This window comes from Camelus bactrianus, chromosome 7, assembly GCF_048773025.1.
Source record: "Camelus bactrianus isolate YW-2024 breed Bactrian camel chromosome 7, ASM4877302v1, whole genome shotgun sequence".
NCBI lineage: Eukaryota > Metazoa > Chordata > Mammalia > Artiodactyla > Camelidae > Camelus > Camelus bactrianus.
The window spans coordinates 60,299,336-60,325,839 of NC_133545.1; the positions used below are offsets into that span (position 1 = coordinate 60,299,336).

The window sequence follows — 26,504 nt, forward strand, 5'->3', positions numbered from 1 at the left end:
CCTCAAATTCAGTGCTTTTAGTGTAGTTACATTCCTTAGCTCCACAGGCAACATTTTGATAGGATTTCTTTCCAAAAGTAAAGTTTTCAAAAGCTTGTGATCTCCAGTCCCAGAAGGAAGTCTAGCCAAGTAAGTTTGGCAGTAACTGAAAGAAACCTTTAGGAATCAGACAGAGAGCATTCCTTTGAAGACGCCAATTGTTTGAGATTGAGAATTTTAAATCTCTCTCCAACTTGGAGAAGACCACTTTGATTCTAAAGTCTGTGAGGAAGAAAAGATGACCCCCTGTACACCCTTGGGAACATCTTTGGAAGGGGAGGCAGACTGCTCCTAGCTTGACCAGTGCTGGCTCTCTAAATCAGCAGCCCCATGAGGAGCCCCGTAGGAGCCACTTCCCTCCACCTGCCAGCCAGGAGGAAGCAATCCTCTGGGACCACATTCACTCATCCTCTGTGGTCTGGAGTTACCCATGGCTCCACCCCACAAGCACCACACTCCTGGGGAGGAGAGTGGCAGCCCAACCCCTAATCTGACTCTTACAGGGGAACGGGGAGAGGGTCTTTTACTTCCTTTCACAGAGACCCATTTCACCCACAGTCAATCAGCAGTAGGTTTCAGAATAAAACTCAACATTCAGTCTCTGGGCAGTCTCACACATTGTCTCTCCTGTTTGGAAAGGCCCCTGTGGGTAAACCAGGCCCAAGAGCACTGATTCTACTGCTCAACAGATATGTAGTAATAACAAAAGTTAGTTATCATTTGTTTAATGGTTGCCATGACCAGAAACAATACTAAACACTTCTTAAATCTTAGCTTGTTTCAGTCTCAAAACAACCTTAGGAGAAGGATGTTATTATTCATGGATAAAATGGCAAGGTATGTTATGCTGGCACCTCCATGCTATTTGTCCCTCTCTGTCTTCTTGCCTGGAAGGAAGGTGGCCTCAGAGCGTAACTATAAGCAAATTATGTTTTGTGGAGTGAGCTGTATTAGAAAGAGATTGTCTTTCAGAAGTCTCACTATGAAGAATGGCCACTCTAGTGAGATGGATGGAGAAGAAAGATGGAGGGAGTCCAAGGGAAAGATATTTATAGATGCAGGATGAAGGCTGGGGTGGCGATTGGGGGAGAGATTTTGCAAGGACTGAAAGTGACTCCAGGAAGAATAAGGAAATGTTTGGAGCCATCCTTTGGGCTCTGAATATATTTCTGATGTGCTATAAGTAAGATTAATTTCTTTCTAATGAAGCACTCAGTCTGCATATTGACAAGGCTTAAGGTTATATTCACTTCATAGGGGAGGAAATTGAGGCCCAAGAAGTAAGTAATTTATTCAAAATCACAATCTTAGGTGAGTGGCAGGACCCAAATTTATTTGACCCCTAAATTCCATGCTTTGTTATTCCTGATATGCATAGCATGGCTAAGTCTAGTATGAATGAGTTACAAGTGCAAAGCAGAGGTTAAAATTTTAAATAGGAACAATTTCATATGTAATTTAAAATACTGGGTTGTATGCTCACTCTAGAAATCGTTAACATTTATTGTTTTTGCCAAACCCAGATACCAGTGTATCATCCAGAAAACGGATGCAAACTAAGCAGTAGATATTCACAGCTAAAAGCCATGGATCACTGTACTTTAAACAAAAGTTGCTGAATTTTTCATAGAATGTAATCATTTGACTTTATTTCTAAGGCTGCAGTGTGTACAACATTTCAAGAATGAAAATATTCCTTGGATCCAACCTTAGCATGAAAAAGTATTTAAAAATTTCAAAGCCTATTGATCAATGGGGAAATTGCAAGAAGGCAAGAATTAACAACTGAGGTCAAACATGTACCTTCAGCAACAGAGTTCACATATTTTTTTGAGTCATTTAGGTAGCAGTCTTTCCTCAAAATCGATAGAGAAAATATAGGGTTAAAAATTGTCATAATTCTTGACCTTTTCAGACATACTGTGACCAAGTTCTAGAGGCAAAAACAATTAATAACTAAAAACTTGGAAGAAATATAAAATTTGGTTTGGGGAAAATGCCCTAGGTACAAACAGATACTAAGATATAAAGATTTACTAGGATGCAGATGAGTTATTCTAGGTCAGGATTAAGAAGGAAAGGATTAGTTTAGATAATTTACCAAAAAGAAAAAAAAAAAAGTGGAAGGCATGGGAGGGGTTGTTCCAAAATCAAATGGATACCCAAGGAAGGAGATGCTGTAGGATGTGCCTTCATGGAGATTTGCAAATGGAACAAGAGCAATATTTCTGCCTAGACTCTTGAGAATTCAATAAAATGACCTCTTTAGGTCTTTTCTTGTGTTGTGATCCTTTAGGTTTAATTACATTTCTTGGGTAATATAAAACACAGACGAAACTACTAAATCTAAGGGCCTAGGCTCAGGAGTCAGACAGACCTCATTCTGAACCAAGCACATGACCATTGACTTTTAATAGGCTTGAGCCACCCAGCAATCCTATTACATTTCCCAAGTCCATTCGCTTTCCAAGGTCAACATCTCACACCTTCACCTTTGCCCTTAAACCTTCAAACCTCCTCTCTATCCACTTCTCATTCTTCACTGAGAAAATAGAAGGAATCATAAGAGAACTTCTATAAACTCTTATTAACATATCTACCAACATCCCTGCATCTGGGCACACAGGCAGTACCTTCCCTCCTGTTATGATGGATGAACTGTCTTTGTTACTAAGACCAACACCTCCATTCGTATACGAGATCCCATCCTCTGTCTCCAAATCAAGATGGCGCTCCAGTAATCCCTGCATCACATTGTCTCCCTTTCCTGGAAACTCCTATCAGCCAGCAAACACATCAGCCATTCTCTTCCAGCTACTCTTCCATTACAAGAAAATGCCTCAAAACCTTTCATTGTTTTCACTTCCTCTTATCCCTTTTTCCTTTGAGCCCACTATAATCAATACTATAATCATTCTTTTCTCACCAACATTCCACCAAAATAACTCATGTTGAGATCCCCAATAAAATCCATGTCCAGTGGCACCTTCTTAACCCTCGTCTTAATTGAAATGCCACTTATATTCAACCCAGTTGATTCCACATCTTCCTTTCTCGTGTTCTCTCTTGGATTCCAGGAAAATGCTCTATTTTGATTCTCCTCCTAGTTCAAGGTCTTCCTACAGTTTCCTTCACTGATTCCTTTCCATATTCCCAAATTCCAGTTGGAGGGTGCCATGGCTTAGTCTTCTGGCCACTTCTCCTCTCTCTCTGCCCTCATATTCTGGTTGATCTCATCTGTCCTCATGGCTTTATATAGCATGCTCATGGTGAAGTCTCCCAAATTTGTATCTCTGGCCAAGACCTCTCCCTGAACACCAGGGTTATATATCAAACTGTCTACTTGACTTCTCTACCTGGATGACTAGCAGGCATCCATCTAAAGCAGAGCAGAACTCCTGATCTCTTCAAAATCAGTTTCACCTGCATGTTATTATCTCAAGAAATGGTCCCTTGATTCCATTTCTTGAGCAGAAATCCTTGAAATTATTCTTGATTCCTCTTTTTTTCTCACAGGCCACAAGTAATCCATTAGGAAACTCATGGACTCCTTTTTCAGAACATGCCCTTAATCTCACCACATCTCACTACTTTCTCAGTTTCCACTGTGGGTCTAAGCCACCCCCATCTCTTATCCAGATCATTTGAATACCTTTGCTCTCCTAGAGTTATTATTCTCCAAAAGGCGTCAAAAGGATCCTTTTGGAATATAAATCAGACTTTTTTTCCCATTCAAAATCCTTTAGTGACATACTCTCTCATTCAGAATAAAAAACCAAGGCTATCAACACAGCCTATAAGGCCATATATATGGTCTGCAAACCAGTCTCATATATGCCTCTCTGACTTCTCCTCCTCCTTACTCACCCCACTTCAGGCACTCTGGCTTCCTCAAACATGCTTAGTCCTCCCCTACCCCAGGATCTTTGCACCTGCTTTCCCTTATGCCTAGAATGCTCTCCCCCTGCCCCAGTCCCTGCTACCATCCCGGGTATTCACATGACTTTCTCCTTCACATCCTCATTTTCTCTAATCAACCTTTGTAAAAAGCAGCACACACATAAATAACAAAAAACGCCCACATTTTCTTATTTTCTTTACCTTGTTTTACTTGTGTCCATGGCACCTAACATATCAGAGTATATTTATTTGTTTGTTGTTTTGTTTTTTTCCCTACCTCCCATTAGAAAGTACTTCCCATCAAGGCCTTTGGTTTGATTTATTATTCTATCTCCCATTCCTAAAACAGTTCCTGACTCTTAGTTGGTGCTCAGTAAGTATTTGTTATATAAATGAATAAATGAATTTGACCACTTACTCTGTGTGACTTTAGGAAAATATCTTAATGCTATTACTTTTTAAATGAGGATAATGCCAGTAACTACCTCAGAGGTTATTATAAAAAATAAAATGAAATAATCCATACAAAGCCTACTTAGAGCTCAACAAAGAGCACTATTGTAACATTACTATTTATTATCCTGTTCCTAACCAATATAATCTTTTGGAATTCTCTATAAAATGTTTATAATGCTCCAGGACATTATGAGTATTACAAACAATTTCAAGGGAAAAAATATTCAACAAAATCACTGAGCTCATCATAGCTACACTGGAACATACTTCGGGTTGTCCGTCTGGAATTTGCTGAGTGTACTCCCCTGAAATTCTTCAGTGGAACTTCTCTTCCAACTAACCCTCACACTGCAGGACTTCAGACAAGTCCCTGACATTTTACCAAGGTAGGAGGTAGAACTTGGCTGTGAATTTAGAAAAACTTCTGTCAACTAGCTTTCTGTGGCCATACGTTAGTTAGCTGGTTTACACCTAAAACTCCTCTGCTGCGTGTTGTTTAGAGTGAGTGAGATCCTAGGCACAGTATCATTTGATTTCTTTACTTAAGGTGAGGGGAAGATACAGTTCAAGTGGTAGAGCACAACCCTGGCATGCATAAAGTCCTGGGTTCAACCCCCAGTACTTCCTCTAAGAATAAATAAATAAGCCTAATTACCTCCCCCCTTAAAAAGAAGGCAGTTTTTATATAAGGTGAAGGGCATTTTGATTTCCAAATTATGTTATCAACCAAGTACAAAGCTCTCTCTCTTCCATGCACCTACAGAGCCCTTACTCCTCTACCTTGCCATTCACCACGGCATATTAAAGTGACCTTTTTATGTGTTTGTCTCTCCCACGAGATTCTAAGCTACTTGAGGGTAGTTACCATGTCTTAGTCATACCAGTAATTTTTTTTCTCTTTTATCCCCCCTCTTACGCCGCCTCTTACCCCACTCACTCGGGTGCCGCTTTGGAGGGGCCCTCCTTTTCCCCTCCTCCTCCTTCCTCTACCCTCGTCCCCATCCCACCATCATAACAACCATCTCCGCAGTAAGAAGACACCCTGACCCAGGACCTTAAACGTTAGGACCTGGGGAAGATGAAAGGGAAAGGAGTAAAGAGAAAGGAAGACTAGGAGGACACTGCAAGGCAAAGCACCAGAAACTTTCCCTGGATTCTCCACTTTTGCTCCATGGACAGAGCCGCAGCTAGCCAACATACAGACAGACCGTGAGCAGTAAGTGCGCAGCGCGAAGGCGCCCGCGCCCAGCTCGGGAGCTCGGGCAAGGCCGGTCCGGCTAAGTTCCCTCCCTGCGGCTCCCGCACCCCCGGACAGCGCAGCCCAGGGAGTGCGGGCGGAACCTTCACCCGCAGCCCTCCCGCTCCGTCTTTGCATCTATCTACTCACCTCTCCTCTGCCGTATCAGTATTGTTAATATCTTGTGCCTGCTAGCCCATTAGAAATTACCAATAAAAATTGTTAAAATTTTATAGAATAAACACTAGCATCAAACGACGATCTAAGATTGAATACTGCCACTAACACTGTGTGGGATCAGGCAAGCCCTCCTCTATAGATTAGGGATAATAATATTAATTACCATATAGGATTGTTGTAGAATTAAGTAAATTAAATTCAGAAGAGTGAAATGCTGATACCAGTGTGCTTAATAAACATAATTCATTATGCATAATAAATATAATTATTAGTTCTTAATAAATGTTAGCTTTCATTAAACTATAAAATTGAGAGTCCCTTTCATGTCTACAAACTAATTCCAAAGCAGGCTCAGTCATCTCTAGAGTAGACATTCTGCTGAAGGGATGGCAAGACTGTGTCTGTGTGACACCATTCACCTCTCCTGCAGGCTTAAAGATCAGACTTCTGATCTTTTTCACTCAGTCTCCCAGGAAGCCACTCCCAGTGCACTGATGTTCACACCAGGCATGGAAAATTATCCACCCCTCTTGCTTGCTTTCTTTGCTGTCACTCCAAGATCTCAAACAAACTTGGACTAGGATGAGATAGCTAGGGCTGTAGAAGGAAGCTCAGATTGAGGATAAGAGGCCATTAGCCTAAAGCCTGAAGCCTCAAACGAGCTTGAGTTACTTGGAGATTTCAGACCCAGCTGCTCTTTGAGTCCCCATTATGCTGCTGACTACCCGGTTCTCCACATGACGCCCTAGGACACAGGCTCACCTTATGGAATTGTGGAGGGTATATTCGAGCAGCCCCATGGTTCAACAGCAGCTGGTAGCAGATCTCGGGCTGGGCGGCAGGTCGCACGGAGGTGACCTTCAGCACATACTGGATGGCAGCACAGCCATTGATATCCATGAGGTTGGCTTCGGCGCCAGCCTCCAGCATCATGTGCATGAGCACGTGGTCGCAGTTCCAAGCCGCCTTGTGCAGTGGAGATTTAAAGTCGTCATCCCTGGCATTGACCTCGGCCTTGTAGTCCAGCAGCATGCGGCAGATGAGGTGGTGGTCCCTGCTGTACTCCTGCTCTTTAAAGCGGAGGGCCCAGTAGGTAGCGATGGCTAGTGGAGTCTCCATGTGGGCGTTCACACTGTCCACTACGGCCCCGTGCTCCACGTAGAAGGCCACCAGCTCCGGGAGGCCGAAGTGAGCAGCCGTGTGCAAGGGTGTCTCCTCATCCTGGTTGTTGGTCTTCATGTTCACGTTTGCCCCTGGAAAGGGAGATGGAGAAAGGCAATTACTTAAACAGATTTTGCCATTATTCCCATGTTTCATTCCTTAAACGGGCCTTTTCTCACTGCTTCTCTTGCAGCCTCGCCCGCTGTACACCATCCATTTTTCCTAAATTCCATTTCTGGTCCCCAGGGAAGCCACTCCTTTGAAACAACAATGCCAACTCCTGGACAATCAGAAAATGTTCAGGGGCAGAGGACAGAGAACAAAGGACTTCAGCTGGAAGGCAGAAGCACTGAGGGTTGAGTTAAGAGTTCTTACCCTCAGGTGGATTTGCAAATACAAATGGATTCCAATAACCAAATACTTTTATCAATAGAATAAAAAATTCATTAAAAATAAAGGTTATATTAACAATCTTTGAAGCTCATACACGATGACTGCTAAAAGTCATCAATTTCTTGATGAGATGTCTTCAAAATGGCGGGGTTTTCTCTCTTTCAAAGTAGCTAAACCTAAAAGTTTGATCCAAAGGAACTTTAGTGGTATAGAAACTGTTCAGCCCTCTAACTGAAAACTGACAGTGCTAAGCCACCTTAAGTCTATGAAGCTCCCTTGGCACACAACTGGGGCAAAAACAAAAACCACAAACACTCTAACCATCAAACTAAAGTTTATATTTTGAAACAAAAGAGGTAAGAAGCTGGTAAAACAGAAATACTCATTCACCGAAAGAAAGACAATGATTAGAGACTGTAACATGTTTGATTTATGATTGACAATACCTATTTCAAAATATAATTTTTTAGTGCTTGGAAATCTCCTTAGAAATTATTTAATCCAACCCACTTATCCAACAGACTAGGGACCTGAAATAAATTTTATTTTTCTAATAAGGAAGTTAAGTATTAGAACGGTCAACTTGAGAAGCTGAAATTTTCCTTTTCAGCCTAATTTAATTGGGATGAATCAAATGACCTCAGGAGGCCTACTCTATAATCAGTTCTACTGGAAAATTTATAGCTACTTCAAGTAGAAATCTGGAAAGACATTATTATTATTATTGTTATTATGCCAGCAACTAACACTTATTAAGCACTTACCATGCATAACATTCTGAGCTAAATGCCTTTCATATATTGCCTCATGGAATCTGCCCAACAACCCTTTGCAGTAGGTGCAATTTTTATCCTAATTTTACAGATGAAGAAATTTGCACTTAGAGAGGCAAATTAACTACACCAAGCTAAGAAGCAATAGAACAGGGTTGAAAGCAGAGAGCCTGGCTTCAAAATCTCTTACCATGGTGCTATTCTACCACATTATTTTTGTAAAAAAAAATTTTATACTTTGCTCTCTTTGGGTATTTGAAAACATTGAAAGTAGTAGAGAAACCAAGGTGCATTTTGTTAATTTAAAAATCTGTTCTCTATGTATTACTCCTTTATACCCTTTTTTATGACATCCTCCGATCATATGGAACATATTTGAGAAAGGCGAGACTGCTACAAGCAAGCCCAGTGTCCTCTACAAAATCAACCCACCAGTGAGGCTTTTGAGAGCACATTGCTCTGTAAACTCTGAGGCTGTCTCTCCCCCTAACTTGCAGGAAGCAGAATTATAACCAAAGATCATCCCTCACAACAACCTGTCATCTGTGTTCATCAGTATTCCGCCACAGAGAGGTTCTGGGTCAGAGCTCCTTTCAGGTCAGCCCTTCTTTGCTCTGGAGTGAAACAGAATGAAGAATGTCTTCCCAGAAGCCAAATGCAGGGTCGCTTCAGACGCTGGAGAATTTCCAGCAAGGAAGGGAATCAAAGGGTCAGGATGAAAATTTTACAGGCCAACTTGGAACAAACCACATCCTTTATTTTTTAATGTACTTTGAGATTTACAACTGATCCTTGACCTCTTGCTATGTACAACTAGAAATGCTGCATAGTTTCCTTTCCTGAATAGGAGATATTTATTCTTATATTTGAATTGTGTCTTTGAGTGTAACTTTCCCAGGGACTACATAAAGTAGGACGATGTGACTACTTTTTTATTTTAGATTTTGTGATTTATTCAAGAAATTAGAGATCATACATAGAAATTCTTGGGAACTTAGAAAAGTACTTTTTAATGTGAAAATATGTTTCAGTTTCCTAGGACTGCAGTAACAAAAGTACCACCAACTAGGTGGCTTAAAACAACAGAAATTTATTCATGGTTCTGGAGACTGGAAGTCTGAAATTAAGGGTGGCTCCTTCTCAGAGTTTTAAGGGAGAATCTATTTCATGCCTCCTTCCTAGCTTCTGCTGATTGTCAGCAATCCTTGTGTGATAGAAAAGAACAAATCTAACTCCATATTAGATCTGACTGAAATAGCACTCACCAGTATGTAGTTATACATTTTTTAAATTTGTCTTGCTATTTTGGAAGTAAAAAATAATCTGTCCTTTTAAATATAAATGTATTTGATTATTAGAGATTGAGTACTTTGTAATTATTAACTAGTGGTATAGCTTCTTCAGTTAATTGTCCAAATTTTTGTCCTTTTATACTTTGAAGCCTTTCAGTGTTTACATTTATATGAGCCCTTCATTAAATTAATATTTAAGCCTATGCTCTCATAATTGCTATATATTTTTAACCAGTTTATTTTTATTTTTCTTTAATACAATAATTTTGACTATATATGGTCTAATTCTTCCTTTGTTCTTTTGTTGTTGTTTTTTTTCATTTTGTTTTTTTGGTATTGGAATGTTCCACTCCCCTCAGTTTGCATAACTATCCAGATTAACTGTAATTTAACATTCAAAAATTTTTTAAAATGTTTAACATTTAATTCATGTGGTACTTACTGTGGTGTACTCATCAACTTAGGAAGAATTGATATTCTTACAGTATAGAGGCTTTCCATGTAGAAACATGGCCTGTTTCTCTAAATGGTTTTCTTTACATTTCTGTAAACTATACTTCCACAAAATTTGCAGCAATTTTCATTCTAGGGGAGAAGGGTAAATTATTTCTGGTGTAAAGTAACTTTTAATGAGAAAGGCTCTTCATGAACCTTCTAATGTATACAAGATGTACTCCAGAAGTAGTCTGAAATGGTAGCAAATGAGACAAAGAAAAATTTTAATCTTCATTGCTGGATAAAGAACAAGGACTTTTCAGATTTCATCTGTGGGCAAAAGAGACAGAGACTTGTGTGCACTGAGAATAGGATGAAGGGAGGACACAGGATAAGAATTGCACAAAAAGAGTGGGAGCTGGCCACAGAAATGGGCCAAGGGAAGGGATATTCCTGAAACCAGGTTTACAAGGGACTCAGTGCCCATCGGTATTAAATATTTTCTGTTCTCCCACACTCCCATAATGATAGTCTCATTTCATTACCTCCTAACAGGTAGAATCAATTTAATGAATCCTAGTTATGACACCTCACAATGCCTTATCCCTCCCCCTCCCCAAATAAAATTAACCTGCCGCCAAGTGCCCATTTACTGGCTTAGCTGATCTTTCGTGATCAGTCATCATGTGGCTCCCTCTGCTGGGCTTTGCAACTCCCTACAGGCTACAAGTTGGCCCTCAGAAATCTCCTCCAAGGCATTCACATTCCCCCAAGTTCTATCATCTCAAAAGCTACTTGAGAGTGGGGGCAGGTTGCTGTCACTGCAGAAACTGTCACCTCTCCCTCTTCCCAGAGTCATGGAACCCACACCTCCACTTCATCCCAACCCCCCGCCCCAGCCTCCCTCCCTATAATGGGCTTGATTTCTTGCACAGCCTGTGTGTAAGTTGGGAGGTCACCGGTGAGATGGAGGGCCAGGCCAGAGCAGGGCTTTTCAGCCTTTTCAGATGTGCCTTTCCTATTCTGCAGTGAAATCCACAGATGCTATCATCTCCCTTCATACATAATCTTTTAAAAAATATTTATTTTTATATAATATAAAAATTTAAATATAATAAGTATATTATTATATTTACTGCCTAGTTAACATGTAAAGGCAAAAAATGCAAGAATTATATAACTACATAGTTTTTATTGTTACAAATGATATAAATAAATTGCAATGATGTAGTATGAAATTCAGTATGTTAGTAACTATCCTAGATGACATGATGAAACGCTGATTTGCTTAAACCCATATATAGAACCCTAGCAGCCACACTGTGGAACTGACAGGTTATCTTGTATTCTGACACCACAAATGTCATTGCCATAATGAATGGTATTTCAAAATGAGGAAAAAGACCTTGGTCCAGTCTTGCCTTAGCATAGCTGCATTCCTGAAAATGTCCATATTTATTTACAGTTCAAAAGTATTTTGAGTTTATATATAAAATGGAATTAAGTTAGAAATCTACTATGTTACTACATCTAAATATCTATTATTACATAAGCACTAATCTAAGATTTTTTTTTTACAAATTATGAAAGAATTCAAAAATACAGAAAATATAACAGACATCTATATACCACTTACCATATTTGACAAATATTAACCTTTGCCATATTCACTTTGGTTTTCTTTTTTCCAAGATAAAATTTTATAGAAAAAACTCAGCTCATTTCTCCTTTCTTCCCTCCCTTTCTTTCTTTTCAGAGATAATGATTCTAAGGTTGATTTTTGTCATTCCCTTGTAAATTTTCATTCTTTTATCACTCATATATGTATCCATAAACAACATATATACTATCATTTTATGTTCTTAAAAACTATGTAAGTGGTACTGATTTTTACAACCTGTTTTTATCAGTCACATTATGTCTTTGAGCAGAGAGCTGATTTTTTCATTTCAACTGCTGAATAGAATTACAGTGCATACTTAAACTACAGTTTAGCAATTCCTCTACTAAATACAGTTAAGTTTTTAAGCTTTTTCATAATAACAAACACCTTTCAAATTGTACAGGAGCTTCTTTAGCGAGAGAAATTGAATTACTGGGTAGTAGTATATGAACATTTTCTACTATATTAAATTATACCTATCAGTGGTTATCTCAGTTTATATGTCAATCAGTAGAGTTTAAAGGTTCAAAGTCTTTTCCAACACTTGTTACTGTCACACTGTTTAATGTTTGCCAATTAGATGGTATAAAATGGTATTTCGATTTAATCTGCATTCACCTGGTTACCAGTAGAGTGTTTTCTCATATGTTTACAGGCAACAAGATTTCCACCTACGTGAATTGTCTAATAGCCTCTGCCTATTTTCCATTGGGTTGTTTGTGCTTTACTTATTTATTTTTCAGGCTATAAATAAGATCATTATGGAGAAAATGAAAAAACTTTATTGAAGGCAAAGGACTTAAATGGAAAGTTCTGTTATGTTCATCGATAGAAAGATTCAATATTGTATGGATGGCAATTCTTCCTGAACTTATCAATTCAATGCAATTCACATATTTTTTACAAAATTTTCATAGAGTAAGAACAAATCAATTTTGGGAAAAAGGAGTATAAGAATGAGAAAGAAAGAAGAGACGATGAAGAAGGGGTATTTACCCTTCCAGATAGCCAAGCAAACTATAATTAACACCATTGGTGGGAATGTAAATTGATGCAGCTACTATGGAAAACTATGGAGGTTCCTCAATAAACTAAAAATAGAGCTACCGTATGATCCAGTAATTCCACTCCTGGGTATTTATCAGAAGAAAAATGAAAACACTAATTCAAAAAGATACATGAATCCCAATTTTCAGAGCAGTACTATATACAATAGCCAAGATATGGAAACAACCCAAGGGTACACCACCAAATGAGTAGATAAAAAGATGTGGTATATATATTATACATGTATACATATATAATATATGTATATGGAATATTACTTGGCCATAAAAAAGAATGAAATTTTGTCAATTGCAACAACATGGATGGACCTGGAGGGTATTATGCTTAGTAAAATAAGTCAGACAGAGAAAGACAAATACTTTATATTATCATTTATATGTGGAATCAAAAAAATACAAGAAAGTAGTGAATATAACAAAACAGAAACAGACTTACAAATATAGAGAAAAAAACTGGTGGCTACCAGTGGAGAGGGAACAGGAGATGGGCAAAATAGGGGTAGGGGATTAAGAAGTACAAACTAACATGTACAAAAAAATTAAGCTACGAGGAAATATTGCACAACACAGGGAATATGTGCTATACCTAATATAGCTATATAAAATATAGCTATTTTAATAGCTATAAATGGAGTATCACTTTTAAAAATTGAGAATCACTATGTTGTGCACCTTATATAACATTGTAAACTTACATAATATTGTAAATCAACTATACTTACATTTTTTAAAATGCGGTATTGATGCATGGAGAATGAAATATAATGCACAGCCTAGAAACAAATCTACTTACAGAAAGCATCTGGAATGACAGATGGGGCAGTACCAATCAGTGGAGAAATAAATAAATGGACTATTTAATAATAGCAATGGGACCAAATACTAACAATGTTTTAAAAGCACAAACTAGATCTTGCGTGTGTGTGTTAAATTTCAGGTAAATAAAGGCAAATGAAAAGCTCAACAATAAAATTCTAAAATAAAATTGTAGCAGTTGAGATTAGAGGGGAATAAGCAGCTCTCCATACTCAGTCACTATGTTTACAGAATACCCTCTCAGCTTATTAACTTCGATGGAGACAGTTTTATCTAAGACTTCTATTAGGTCTGTTAGATCCAAGCCTCCTATTAGATCTGAAACAGTAGGGTGCTATCTTCTTGAATCCTACACTTTCTGACTTTCCCTCCACCAATTTACCTTGTGTGTATTACCTCCGGTAAACCTGAGTTTGCAGTGTTGATTGTTTTCACTTCTCTGTTCAGTCTTTCAGCAGGCGAGAAGAGAGGTAGGGACCAGCTGAACAACGGCTGATGTTGTGTTTTGTTTCTGCTTTCTTTGTGCCTAACTTCCTTAAACATTCTGCATTACAGAGCCCACCACCTGTGTCAGGGGAACACTCTCAACATTTGAATTATTCCTTGACTTGGGGCCTTATGATTTGATATGATGCTCCAGCATAAATGTCTCTGGGAAGTGGTTTGTCTCATTCCTACATTTAAGTGGTCTCTTTTCCTCATCTTCAGTCCAGCCCCTTTCACGAAACTCTACATTGGAAGAGCAAAATGAGGAATCTTACCTTGTTTTCTGGGTTCTCTAGGGGTTCTGACTTTCCTTTAAGCCACCTACACCTTTGGTCCCAACTAGCCTAACACTGAACATTTCATCCACTCTCTGTAATGCTTTCTTTGATAATAGGGATCAAGTATTGATCTCAAGATGAATCAACATCTCAAGTTGAAACCGCAAGCATAATGTTGGACTTTTTCAGTCATCTAAGAAGTCGGCGTTTTGTTCCTTCCCCTGAACCATTCCATTTTAATATTGATACTTTTTAAAGTTTGTGGTAAGCAGTTAAAATATTACCTTGATTTTAGTACTGACAGCCTGTTTGATACTCTTTTAAAACATTTTAATCCGGTATAATTGTAATAGAAAAAAACTCCCACACATAAACAAAAAAGAAAATACTCTTTTTACTGTTTTAATCTTATGTCTTTTTGGGGGGGGGTGGGAGGCTTTTGCCACCATCTTTCCTTGAAGATTTGCCTAATTTTCTTTTGCACTTACATATCCTGATCTATCTTTTACTTCTACATTTGTTTCTAATTTTTTTGTTTTTATCTTTTTACCCAGTAATAGAGGATGACTTTTAATAAGTAATTTAAATAAACTTTTGTCATCGAGCAGCTATACATCTTTAAGTAGCACTGTCCACATGAGTGCCAGGCACTGGGAACCAGTATACAGGAATATGCATTCTCTATTTTCATAGACACATCTGCTTATCAAAAACCACATTTATGCCATATCTTCCTCTTGGATTAACTTATCTTAGTTCTTCAAAGCTGCTTTTATTAAATAATAAGGCACATGTTTTAAAAAAAAATCAAAGGAATAGAAGAACTTGGTTGACAATTTCCTAGAATGGATGAATTTACAAAGCCCCCTCTTTTAACTATGTCTGTTTTTAGACCTTTTGGCAGTTATCTCTCTAACTCCAGCTAATGTATTTATTTATCTATTTATTACCAAATTTAGATAGTATTTTTTACTTTCTGATATAAAAGCTAAGTTATTGTTTATTTATACTAAATCTCCTTTCAATATTTGATATTTTCACCATGTTTTAATTCTCCTGCTGAAATATTAAAACTTTATTACACTTAAGTCTCTACCCATGTATTTATTACATTATCTCTTATGAAATGAGAATATCCCCAAGCTATTTTCCTCCTGTACTTACACACCTCATTTCGGACAGCTATGATTTACATTGTCAAAGTTGTTAAGATTGTAATATTTTGTCCTACAACCTCAATCTAGTCTTCCATGTTTCGTCCATGGTTAATTACAAAATTTTCTGAATAAACAGCATTTAAATTATTATGATGTGGAAGCTGGGTTCTCTTTGGTCTCTTACTAGAAATGCAGAAATACGATCCAGACTACAATGTGGCCAGTAATTTCCAACCAGGGTTGGCTGGCTTCACACACGGCTCCTCGTCTAGAAGGGCCTCACACTTGGTTCACTGCTTTGCTGTCACCACCGTGAAATTATTAATAATATTTTTTAATAAGAGATCCCACATTTTCATTTTTCACTGGATCCAACAAATTTTGCAGCCTGTCCTTCCCTTAACCCACATGGGAAAAGCTAAACTGGGTGCTAGCAGCCAGTGCATGATATATCCTGAATCCCCTGCACAAAGAGAAAAGTTTTAATTTGCTATCTACCAGAAAAGGAGAAAAGGCAGGTTAGTAGCTAAAAATTCAAAATTTAAATGCTGCCTGAAAGATTCTCTCTCAGTTGGAGCATGCTGGGGTCCTACAGTGGTGAGCTGACCCATATGCTCGAGGTGGGCAGCATGGCTGAACAGGGGGTCAGTGCACGTGCCTGGAGGGCAGCACTTAATGAAAATAAGGAACTCATCCCACTGTTTATCCTACTTCTCCAAATTTATTAATTTAATCTGGGGTTAATCTTGTGTTTATTTCCAAAAATAATAAAACGGATCCTTCTAAAACAATTTTGACTATTGTTTTGATTTTGTAATCATTAAACCATGTTTTTTTAAACTGAAGTACAGTTGATTTACATTGTTGTGTTAGTTTTGGGTGTACAGCAAAGTAACTCAGTTATACATACACATACATTTTTTTCACATTCTTTTCCATTATAGGTTATTAAATATAGTTCCCTGTGCTCTACAATAGGTCCTTATTTATCTATTTTACATACAGTAATTTGTATCTGCTACGCCCAAACTCCTAATTTATCCCTCTCCCCTTCCCCTTTGGTAACAATAGTTTGTTTTCTATGTCCATAAATCTATTTCCTGTTTGTAAATAAGTTCATTTGTATCATCTTTTTAGATTACACATATAAGAGATATCATACAATGTCTTTCTCTGTCTGACTTATTTCACTTAACATGATAATCTCTAGATCTAGTCAAGGTTGCTGCAAATGGCATTCATTCTTTTTTATGGCTGAGTAATACTGCATTATATATATATGTATGTGTGTGTGTGTGTGTGTGTGTGTATAAAAATACACACCACATCTTTATCCAATCATCTGTCAATGGGCATTTAGGTTGCTTCCATGTTTTGGCTATTGTAAATAGCGCTGCTATGAATATTGGGGTGCATGTAACTTTTCAAGTCAGAGTTTTCTCTAGATATATGCCCAGAAGTAGGAATGCTGGTTCATATGGTAAGTCTATTTTTAGTTTTTAAAGGAATCTCCATATTGTTCTCCATAGTGGCTGCACCAATTTACATTCTGACCAACAGTGAAGGAAGCTTCCTTTTTGTCTACACCCTCTCCAGCATTTATTACTTGTAGACTTTTTAATGATGGCCATTCTGACTGGTGTGAGGTGATGTCTTATTGTAGTATTGATTTGCATTTCTCTAATAATTAGTGATGTTGAGCATCTTTTCATGTGCCTGTTGGCCATCTGTATATCTTCTTTACAGAAATGTATATTTAGGTCTTCTGCCCATTTTTTACTTGGGTTGTTTGTTTTTTTGATATTAAGCTGTATGAGCTGTTTGTGTACTTCGGAAATTAATCCCTTATCAATCTCATCATTTGCAAATATTTTCTCCCATTCCGTAGGTTGTCTTTTTGTTTTGTTTATGGTTTCCTTTGCTGAAAAAGCTTTTAAGTTTAATTAGGTCCCATTTGCTTATTTTTGCTTTTGTTTCCATTACTCTAGGAAATGGATCAAAAAAAATGCTGCTGCGATTTATGTTAAAGAGTGTTTTGCCTATGATTTCCTCCAGGAGTTTTGGAGTATTTGGTCTTTCATTTAGGTTTTTAATCCATTCCGAGCTTATTTTTGTATATGGTGTTAGAGAATGTTCTAATTTCATTCTTTCACATGTAGCTGTCCAGTTTTCCCAGCACCACTTCCTGAAGAGACTGTTTTTCTCCACTGTATACTCTTACCTCCTTTAATTGACCATAAGTGTGTGGGTTTATTTCTGGGCTTTCTATCCTGTTCCATGGATCTATGTGTCTATTTCTGTGCCAGTACCATACTGTTTTTTTAAACATATAGTTTTTAAAATTTATTTCTATGTACTTATCAGACTGCAGCGTTTTAAACATCTGCCGAATACAGAAGGTGGCCAAGCTAGATCCCTAGAAGAAACCTTCTTTCTTTCTGATCTTCTTATCCCTCCTCCCTTTCCCTTGCACCTGCTCCGCGGGGTTTGGAAACCATCATTACTAAGATGGATAAGAAGGAGTGGAAGTGCTAGGTGAGGGAAGAGTACGCCCCCTTCCCCAGCTGTGTGCTTCCAGTCTGCAGCAGACTTGAGCAAAGGGAGAGATGAGGCTCCTCAAGTTTAAATCAAGTTTGAATTATTCGCCCTGAATGTTCAGCTTTTGAACTGAAACTGACTTGTGAGATTTAAAGTGACTGTGTAATATTTTCTTACCTAAGAGTTACCAGAGAAGACATGGATCCACCTGAGTTTTCCTCCCACAGTAAGGGAGAAAACAGACCCTCTGAATAATTTAAAGAGACACTGGAAAACAAAAATAAAATTGTTTTATGAATGCATCCCATGTATTTTGCATGATCCAGTTAACAGTTGTATGTCTAGTAAATTTTTCAGGGAGGGAAACTTTCAGCATCTCTTCTAAGAACTCAAATATTGTATACTATTTTAAAATTGTCATCATACATTAAAAATAATATTTAAAGAGTGCAGAATTCTTGGTTAATCTTCTCCACAATATTTTGTAAGTTGGTTTAACTCTTTTTCTAATACCAAACACCATGGAGAAATGAGAGCCCATCAGGTTTTTTGTTCCTTTAGGAGCAATCTACTTTTTGTTTGTCTGTTTTGTTAGTGATAATGTAAGCTTCTTTCCTTCATTTATTTATTCATTGAGGTAGAGTTGACTTACAATATTATATTTGTATCAGTTGTACAACACAGTGATTCAGTATTTCCATAGATTATACACCATACAAAGGTATTATAAAATCCTAACTATATTCCGTTTGCTATACATTACATACCTGTGACTTATTTATTTTGTAACTGTTCATTTGTACCTCTTAATCCCCTTCACCTATTTTGTCCCTTCTCCCCAGTGGTAACCACTAGTTTGTTCTCTGTATCTGTGAGTCTGTTTCTATTTTGTTATGTTTGCTTGTTTTTGTTTTTTAGATTCCACATGTAAGTGAAAACATACAGTATTTGTCTTTCTGTCTCTGTCTGACTTATTTCACTAAGCATCACACACACAATGGAATACTACTCAGACACAAAAATGAATGAAATCTTGCCATTTGTGATAACGTGGATGAAACTGCAGGGTATTATGCTAAGTGAAATAAGCAATCTACCCTTTATTTATTCCCTTGTTAGTATACTTTTACTATTTTTTATTGTTCAACATTGGTATTGTATTAAAGATATATCTAGGTTCAGATTATTTTTCATTTATTTTACCAGGAATCAAACCTACCCACTTAAACTCTACATAAATGTGTTCTTTTTAAGACAAAATTTTTTTCTTCTACTCTGTTTTTAAGTATTGATCATATTTGAAAAGGTGACATTTCATTATGTATTGAAAGTTATAAAATCTTTTTTTGCTCAAAATGTTCATCACCTACCAACTATGAAGTTACATTGATAAGAAAGCCCCCCTCACAATTTTTTAAACCCCAGTCCTCAAGAGCATGAGTGAAATCATTGTAAATTACTCATGGCTTTCTTTCTAACATCACCATTAAAAATTACATTTTTCTTAGAAAAAGTGCTAAAACAGGGTGAACAATAGTTAGTCTCATGGGTGACAGTAGCCTGTAATATGCGTGAGAACAGAAGAAAACATGGAGAAAATATTAACATGGGTTATAATAGTATGGATTTGAGAAGGAATTTGCTTCACTTTCTTAATTTCAGGTAGAAATTTAGAATCCTCTGCAGCTGCTTGTTTTGTCTGAGAAGCTTTCATCCTCATCAGCTTGAACTTTGCCTGCCTCAGTTCAAAATCATACTAGGTTTTGTACAGGCTTTTGTGCAGCAAAAGACAGCACATTTGTTCAGTGTTCTTTCATGAAAATATTAATAATGTCTGCTATTTTTCAAGCACTCACTAGGAGTTTTACATATATTGTCTCGCCCATGATTAACAGTAAGCATTCCTTTGAAACATCTATTATTCAAAGATGAGACTTCTTTTTTCATATTCAGGGCTTTTCATTTTCTGTGAATCCTGTGATTGTTTCTCAAGTCTGCTTCTTTGTCAAGGATGCAATTTTGTGCAGTGTCAAGTTTGTTATTAACTGTCACCAAAGCATATTTTCAGCAGCCTGCTTTGTTCTAGTTTCAATTTTGCCCTTTCAATTTACAATCTATGGCAAATATTTTTTCCTGTATCTCTCATAGTCTTGTCTTAAATGAAATCTTAAATGAAACACCATTTCTTCTAAGGCGTCGTTTCTGTATATCACATTCTCCAAGGCCTGGAGTTGAGAGCTACCTTCTTCTAGATCAACAGTGGTACTCCTGATCCACTACTGTCTCACCCTGTGTACAACCCCTCATGCCTTAAGGTTTAGGTCACCCATTGAGGTTACTCTTTATCCCTCCTTATCCTTATCTACCATCTCACAAACTCCCAGTCACTCTCTCATTTTCACTGAACCTGTAAGTATCTGGCTCAGTCTTTCTTTTATCTCTGTCCTGACAGCATCCTGCAATATCTTTGCAGATGACCCATCCAACACATTGGCACTCACAATTCCTAAATCTTCTGGGGTAGATTGTACTACCATTACCAAATATCTTAGTGGTCCGTCTTGCAGTGCCTTCCCTGTTCCCTGTTTAAGGTTCATACAGTATGGCAGTTTCTCAAAAAGTTAAACACAGAGGTACCACATGACCCAGCAATTCTACTTCTAAGTATTTACCCAATGGAAATGAAAACATATGTCCAAACATTTGCACATAAATGTTCACAGAAGCATTATTCATAATAGCCAAAGCGTGGAAACAATCCAAACATCCATCAACTGATAATGGATAAACAAAACATGGCATATCAATACAATGTAATATCATTCAGCAATAAAAAGCAACGAAGTACTAACAATTGTTTCATTTAGAAGCCAGATACAGAAGACCACATATTGTATGATTCCACTTATATGAAAGTCTAGAATAGGCAAGTACATAGAAACAGAAAGTAAATTAATGTTTGCCTAGGACTGAGGTCATAGGGAGTAGGGGTTGAAGGAAAATCAAGGGTGACTGCTAAGGGTTCAGTTTTCTTGTTGGATGATAAAATGTTCTAAAATTGATTGTGGTGGTGTTTGCATAATTCTGTGAAAATACTAAAAGCCATTGAACCACACATTTTTAAATGGGTGAATTGTATGTAAGTGAATTATATCACAACAAAGCTGCTAAGGAACATATGGCCAGTCTTGAGCTGACCCCTGAGTTTCAGACCTGTATGTACAACTGCATTCTGAACAAGTCCATCGAGTACTAAAACGTAAGACATCCCAAACTGAACTCTTTTTCTTCTTAATCCATCCTCTCATTCATATAAGCTATAGTTCAATAAATAACAATGCTAAGGCCAAATCAAACTGATTCAGCAAATCAAACTGAAAGTCAGAAATGCACCCTCCATTCCTCCTTCTCATCCCCCTGCCCCTTCTCATCAATCACCAAATATTGGTACTATTCCTTCCTACCCTATCACCACCGCTTAGTTTGTACATTTGCATTTTCTCCAGGCTCTCATGTGCTCAGATACACCCTCCATAATTCTGAGAGTAATGGATTTAAAATGTGTATATGACCGTATCACTTTCTCTCTTAAATCCTGCAATAGCCCACTTTTTATGTGATACGGTCTAAGCTTTTAATCATAAGAGACAAAGCCATCCAAAATCCAGCTCCTGCCTCTCCAGGCTTCTATTCTGCCACCCCTTGTCTCACACCTTGTTTTCATTACTGAGCCTCCTGTAGTTCTGTGCAAACACCTACACCTACCTTTGCTTATGCTGTTTCCTTGACCTGAAATGACCTTAATTTCTTCTTGGACTGATTACCTTTACTCCTCCTTCAAGAACCAGTGCCGTGTCTTCTAGAAAACCTTTCCTTACCCCCAGGCTGTGATACGTGTCCCCCTCCTGTAAGAAACTTTCTCTCACTCTAAGGAGTAACAGGTTTGGGTGTCCTGCTCCTCACTTTAGGATCCTTGAGAGCAGATTCTAGTTCCATTTGTCTTTATGTCTCTAGTGCTTGGTACATTAATTTGCTCAATAAATATTTGTTGAGACCCTACTATGTACCAGTCACTGTTCTAGACTCTGGGAAAACCATAGCTATAAGACAGTCCCAAACTTCATGGAATTTTTATGCTAGTGAAGAAGATAGACAAAAAAGTTAATATATATGGGTATATATAATATATATATGATAAAACTATATAGATAGTAATGTGTTACAAAGAAAAACAAAGCTGGGTAAAGTGATGGAGAATGATGAAGATGAAATTCTTCACGTAAAGGCTCTTGGAGGACATGACTTTTTTTGCAGCAAGGAAATAAACCCCCTGTAGGTCACAAGGAAAGGTTTTCCTGGCAAAGGAAAAACAGCAAGGGTAAAAGCTGTGAAGTAGGTAGGTAGGAACAAACTTGTTGTGCTCAGAAAATGCAAAGAAGACAAGTATCAAAAGAGGTGAGTAACAAAGGGAAAGAGCATTGGCGAGGCTAGCAGGGATCAGACGATGTCAGGCACAGAAGGTCACGGGAAAGACACTGAATTATATTCTAAATGCGGGAGGAAGCACTGGGGAGTGAAAGGGTCTGATTTACCTTTTGTAAAGATTAATCAGGCCGACTGTCTGGAGGGTAGACTGTAAGAAAGGAAAGCATAAAAGCAGGGAAATTATTGGGAGTTTGCTCTTGAGGTCCAAGAAGAAATAACGTGGCTTGGGTTAAGGTGGTCCCAGTATGCGTGGTTTGAAGTGGTCAGACCGGAGAGAGGTCTTGTGGGGTGTGAAGTGTGAGGGAAAGTGAGGAAACAATGGACAGAACAGAACTGTCATTTATTAAGATGGAGACATGGAAGCAGGAACCAGAAACACAGTTGCAGTCTGGACATGGTAAGCTTGAGATGCTTGTTCAATACCCTGTGGAGATGGGTTATGCGTAGTTGGACAGATAAGCTGGTGTTCAGAGACAGAGTCAGGCTGGGAGATACAAATTTGGAAGTGAACACCATTTAATGGTATTTGAAGTCCTGAGACTAGATAAGACCACCGAAGTGATTTTAGATGGGAAAAGTGTGTCTGACTGAGCCCTGAGCCCCCCTCCCCCCAACGTTTAAACATGGAAAAGAGAAACAAATCCAGGAAACAAGGCTGAAAAAGTACCAGTGAAGGAGTAGAGAACGAGCCTGCCTTTATAAATGGTATTAAACCACACCGTTTATCACATGATCTGTTCTCATAACAAGTTTCTTCTTCTTTAACAGCTACCTGTATATTTTAAAAACATACAGAAGACAAGAAGCAAATATCACAAACTATTTCCCTCTGTCTCCTGAAGTGAAACTTTTTCATATCAAAGCTTATCTACCAGCCCCTTGGATTACTGCTTCTCATCCCTTGGGAGGCAGACTTCTTCTCATAGAGCCCATGTTTATTTATTCTTCTGTTTATTTTTAATTTAATCAGCCTTAAGGAAAAGATACCTTTCTAGATGTGTAAGATCCAGATGCAAGCACTGAACTCACCTTCTATTTAATTCTTCACCTTTTTAATCCCACAAAAAGCGATTAAAATATAGCAAAGTCGCCACAGATAAGATTGGGTAACTCAGACTTGGGTGAATGTGCTGGTATCACACTACTGTGCTCTAGTCTTGCTGGGCTCATGAAACCAGACCCTGTCTTGTGCCTGCGATGATGTTTTCACTGAAGGAAATGCCACTGTCATTCAACTAAGAGGTTCAACCTGGGGAAGACTTCTGGGGTTTTTGTGTTTTTTGTAAGGCCACGAATTTGGAGAAAGTGAATAGTGACTTCTTCCTCTGTCCAGGGACAAAACTCTGCTTGTTCTGGGTACCACTCCCACTGCCCGGGCAGAATGAGGAGGCAGCAAGTGGTGTATTAAGCTGGCAGAAACCAACTGCACGAGAAGGAATTAGTCAGGAACAATGGGGCTTCCCTTTTCAGTGGCTGCAGTGCAGCAAGGCAATGGTGACAAAGCCCTCTCTGGACCAGCCAGCACCCTGGACCAAGAGTGAGGATTCCTTTAGTCCAGCGGGAACACCTTTTTATATCCAGTGGCTTATGAGAAGAACAATTGTTTGAACAGAGGTAAGTCACTGCTAGGAATTCATACCAGGAGAGGTGAGTCGGGGGAAAGATGTCCTGCTAATGCAGTCTGTAGAGGGTTAGAGTTGTTTTACCCCGGAGTACGTATGCGTGATACTAGAAGTACGACTACATAAAGGTTTGGGACAGCCCCTGAGGTTGATGAATGAGGGACCTCATCACCCCCGTCTCCCTCTGCATCTCTGCCTTTATCTCAGACCGTTACCTGTTTAGGTTTCATAAGCCATGTCCCCTTCAAACTTTGGATGGAACAGAGCAGAGGGCTTCAAAATTTTTGTCTGTTTCTTGCAGGAGAGCAGTTTCAGAATGATCTTCTCCTGAGTTGTCAGGGTAACGTTCCTTCCCTGTGGGCCAGTGTAATTTTCATAGACTCCCAGTTGGACTTCTTTTTACCATCTTCACACTTCAGAGCTCTGTCAAACAGGTGGTGACTAATCATCTGAGAATACAAGATCTTCTCTAATTCCTGACATATTGCATGCTGTGAGTTGTATTCTCAATGGACACAGACTGATGAAGTTAAGAGGAGGAGGAATCTGAAGCCAGATATTGAAGACTGGAGTCAACCTCTTTCTCTCAAGGAGGGCCACCTATCCTATTTTGTCTAAGCGGATACAGCACATGGAATCTCATCTATTATGTACACCCCAATCCATTCCTTTTGATGATGTAATTAGTAGAAATTTCATTCTTTCTTTGGTTTATAGTTTGCTGGTGTATTTAGTTTACATAACTAATTTTTTTTTAACTTTAAATGTATTTTTACATACATTTAAACAGTTAACAGCAAGCAGGGATTAAGTGTATTAACCCAGGTCTGTGTTAGCCCAGAAGAACCCTGCCGTGCAAAGAAGTCATAATGTTAGTGAAAGAATAGTTCAAGTCATCAACCAGGAAGCCCAGGCTAAGCAGGGGAAGAGATAAAGCTGGTATGGGTTGGGAGACCTGGATTAAAAGAGGTGCAAAGAACTGAAGTCACTATGTCACTGAAGAACTGGTAAAGTGTAACTGAGGGAATGATGGTTGAAAAATAAGAAGTGAAAATAATGGAGCAATATTAAGAGCCAGGATGCGATAATGTGAGTGGATGGTTGAACTGGAGAGATAGTTGAGGGAGTCTAAGAGTTGAGGCTGAGTTTAGATCTGGTAATCAATCTATTGTGGAACCGAAATCCTGTAACAATCTAAGCTCTCCCTTCACCAGAGATTGTGAGCAAGGCAGTTCTAGAAGGAGCCGAGGAAGCAGCAGGCTTACTGGAGATTCACAGAACAGGGCAACTGGGCAGTCCCAAGACTAAGCTATATTATTGTCAGGGTTCTGAGCAGCAAAGGAGGGGCAGCGCCACCTAGTGGAAAAATCATATTGAGGTCAACCTGCATTCAAAGGATAAATGCTGGAGAGGGTGTGCAGAAAAGGGAAACCTCCCACAATTTTGATGGGAATATAGTTTGGTGCAACCACTATGGAGAACAGTATGGAGGTTCCTTAAAAAACTAAAAACAGACTTACTATATGATCCAGCAATCTCACTGCTGGGCGAATGTCTGGGAAAATCCCAATTCAGAAAGATACGTGCACTCAATGTTCACAGCAGCACTATTTACAATAGCCAAGACATGGAAGCACCCTAAATGTCCATCAACAGATGACTGGATAAAGAAGTTGTGAGATAGGTAGATATATAGATATAGATATAGATATAGATATAGATATAGATATAGATATACCACTCAGCCATAAACGGACTTGGAGATAATCATACTAAGTGAAGTAAACCAGACAGAGAAAGACAAGTATCATATGATATTACTTATATGTGGAATCTAAAAAATGAGACATATAAACTTATTCACAAAACAGAAATAGACTCACAGACATAGAAAACAAATTTATGGTTACCAAAGGGGAAAGGAATAGGGGAGGGATAAATTAAGAGTTCAGGATTAGCAGACACAAATTACTATATATAAAGTAAATAAACAAGGTCTATGGTATATCACAGGGAACTATATTCAACATCTTGAATGCTGAAATGAACATTTATAATGAAAAATAGTATGTGTATGTATTATACATATATGACTGAATCACCACCAGAAACTAACACAACACTGTAAATCAACTATACTTCAATAAAAAATAAATTAATTTAAAGAATTAGTCTTAGTACTAAGCAACTCTTCTAAAGCTCAGTATTTTAATCTGCAAATGGAGATAATAATAGTACTCTCATAGGATAGTTGTGAGGATTAAATGAGAATATGGATGAAGTGCCAGGCATGCAACAGAAATGCCATATCCAGTTGTTATTATTATTAAGTCCAGCTGACCTTTCACCAGGGGTCTTATTCAATCTTTTCCCCCTGCCACAGCCCAAGTTAATCCAACTCTGCTTACAAGAAGTGGATTTACTTCCTGCCTTTACCACTTGGTTCTTTGCTTGGCTCTCTTAATTGAAGAGTGTGAGGGCTGCCGGGACTTCTAAGGCACAAGGAAACAAAGGCAAAGGATGCTC

The 26,504-nt window shown here is 38.2% G+C and overlaps 1 protein-coding gene across 6 annotated transcripts in view; it reads right to left on the minus strand.

Annotated features, from left to right (window-relative positions):
* ASB4 (ankyrin repeat and SOCS box containing 4) overlaps positions 1-26,504 on the minus strand; it is a 76,705-nt gene that overhangs the window by 26,373 nt on the left and 23,828 nt on the right. For all 6 annotated transcript variants that reach the window (XM_074367464.1, XM_074367463.1, XM_074367467.1 and 3 more), the window contains exon 3: positions 6,575-7,065. In XM_074367464.1, coding sequence (XP_074223565.1) covers positions 6,575-7,065 — 491 coding nt within the window. The remainder of the gene's footprint in view (positions 1-6,574; positions 7,066-26,504) is intronic.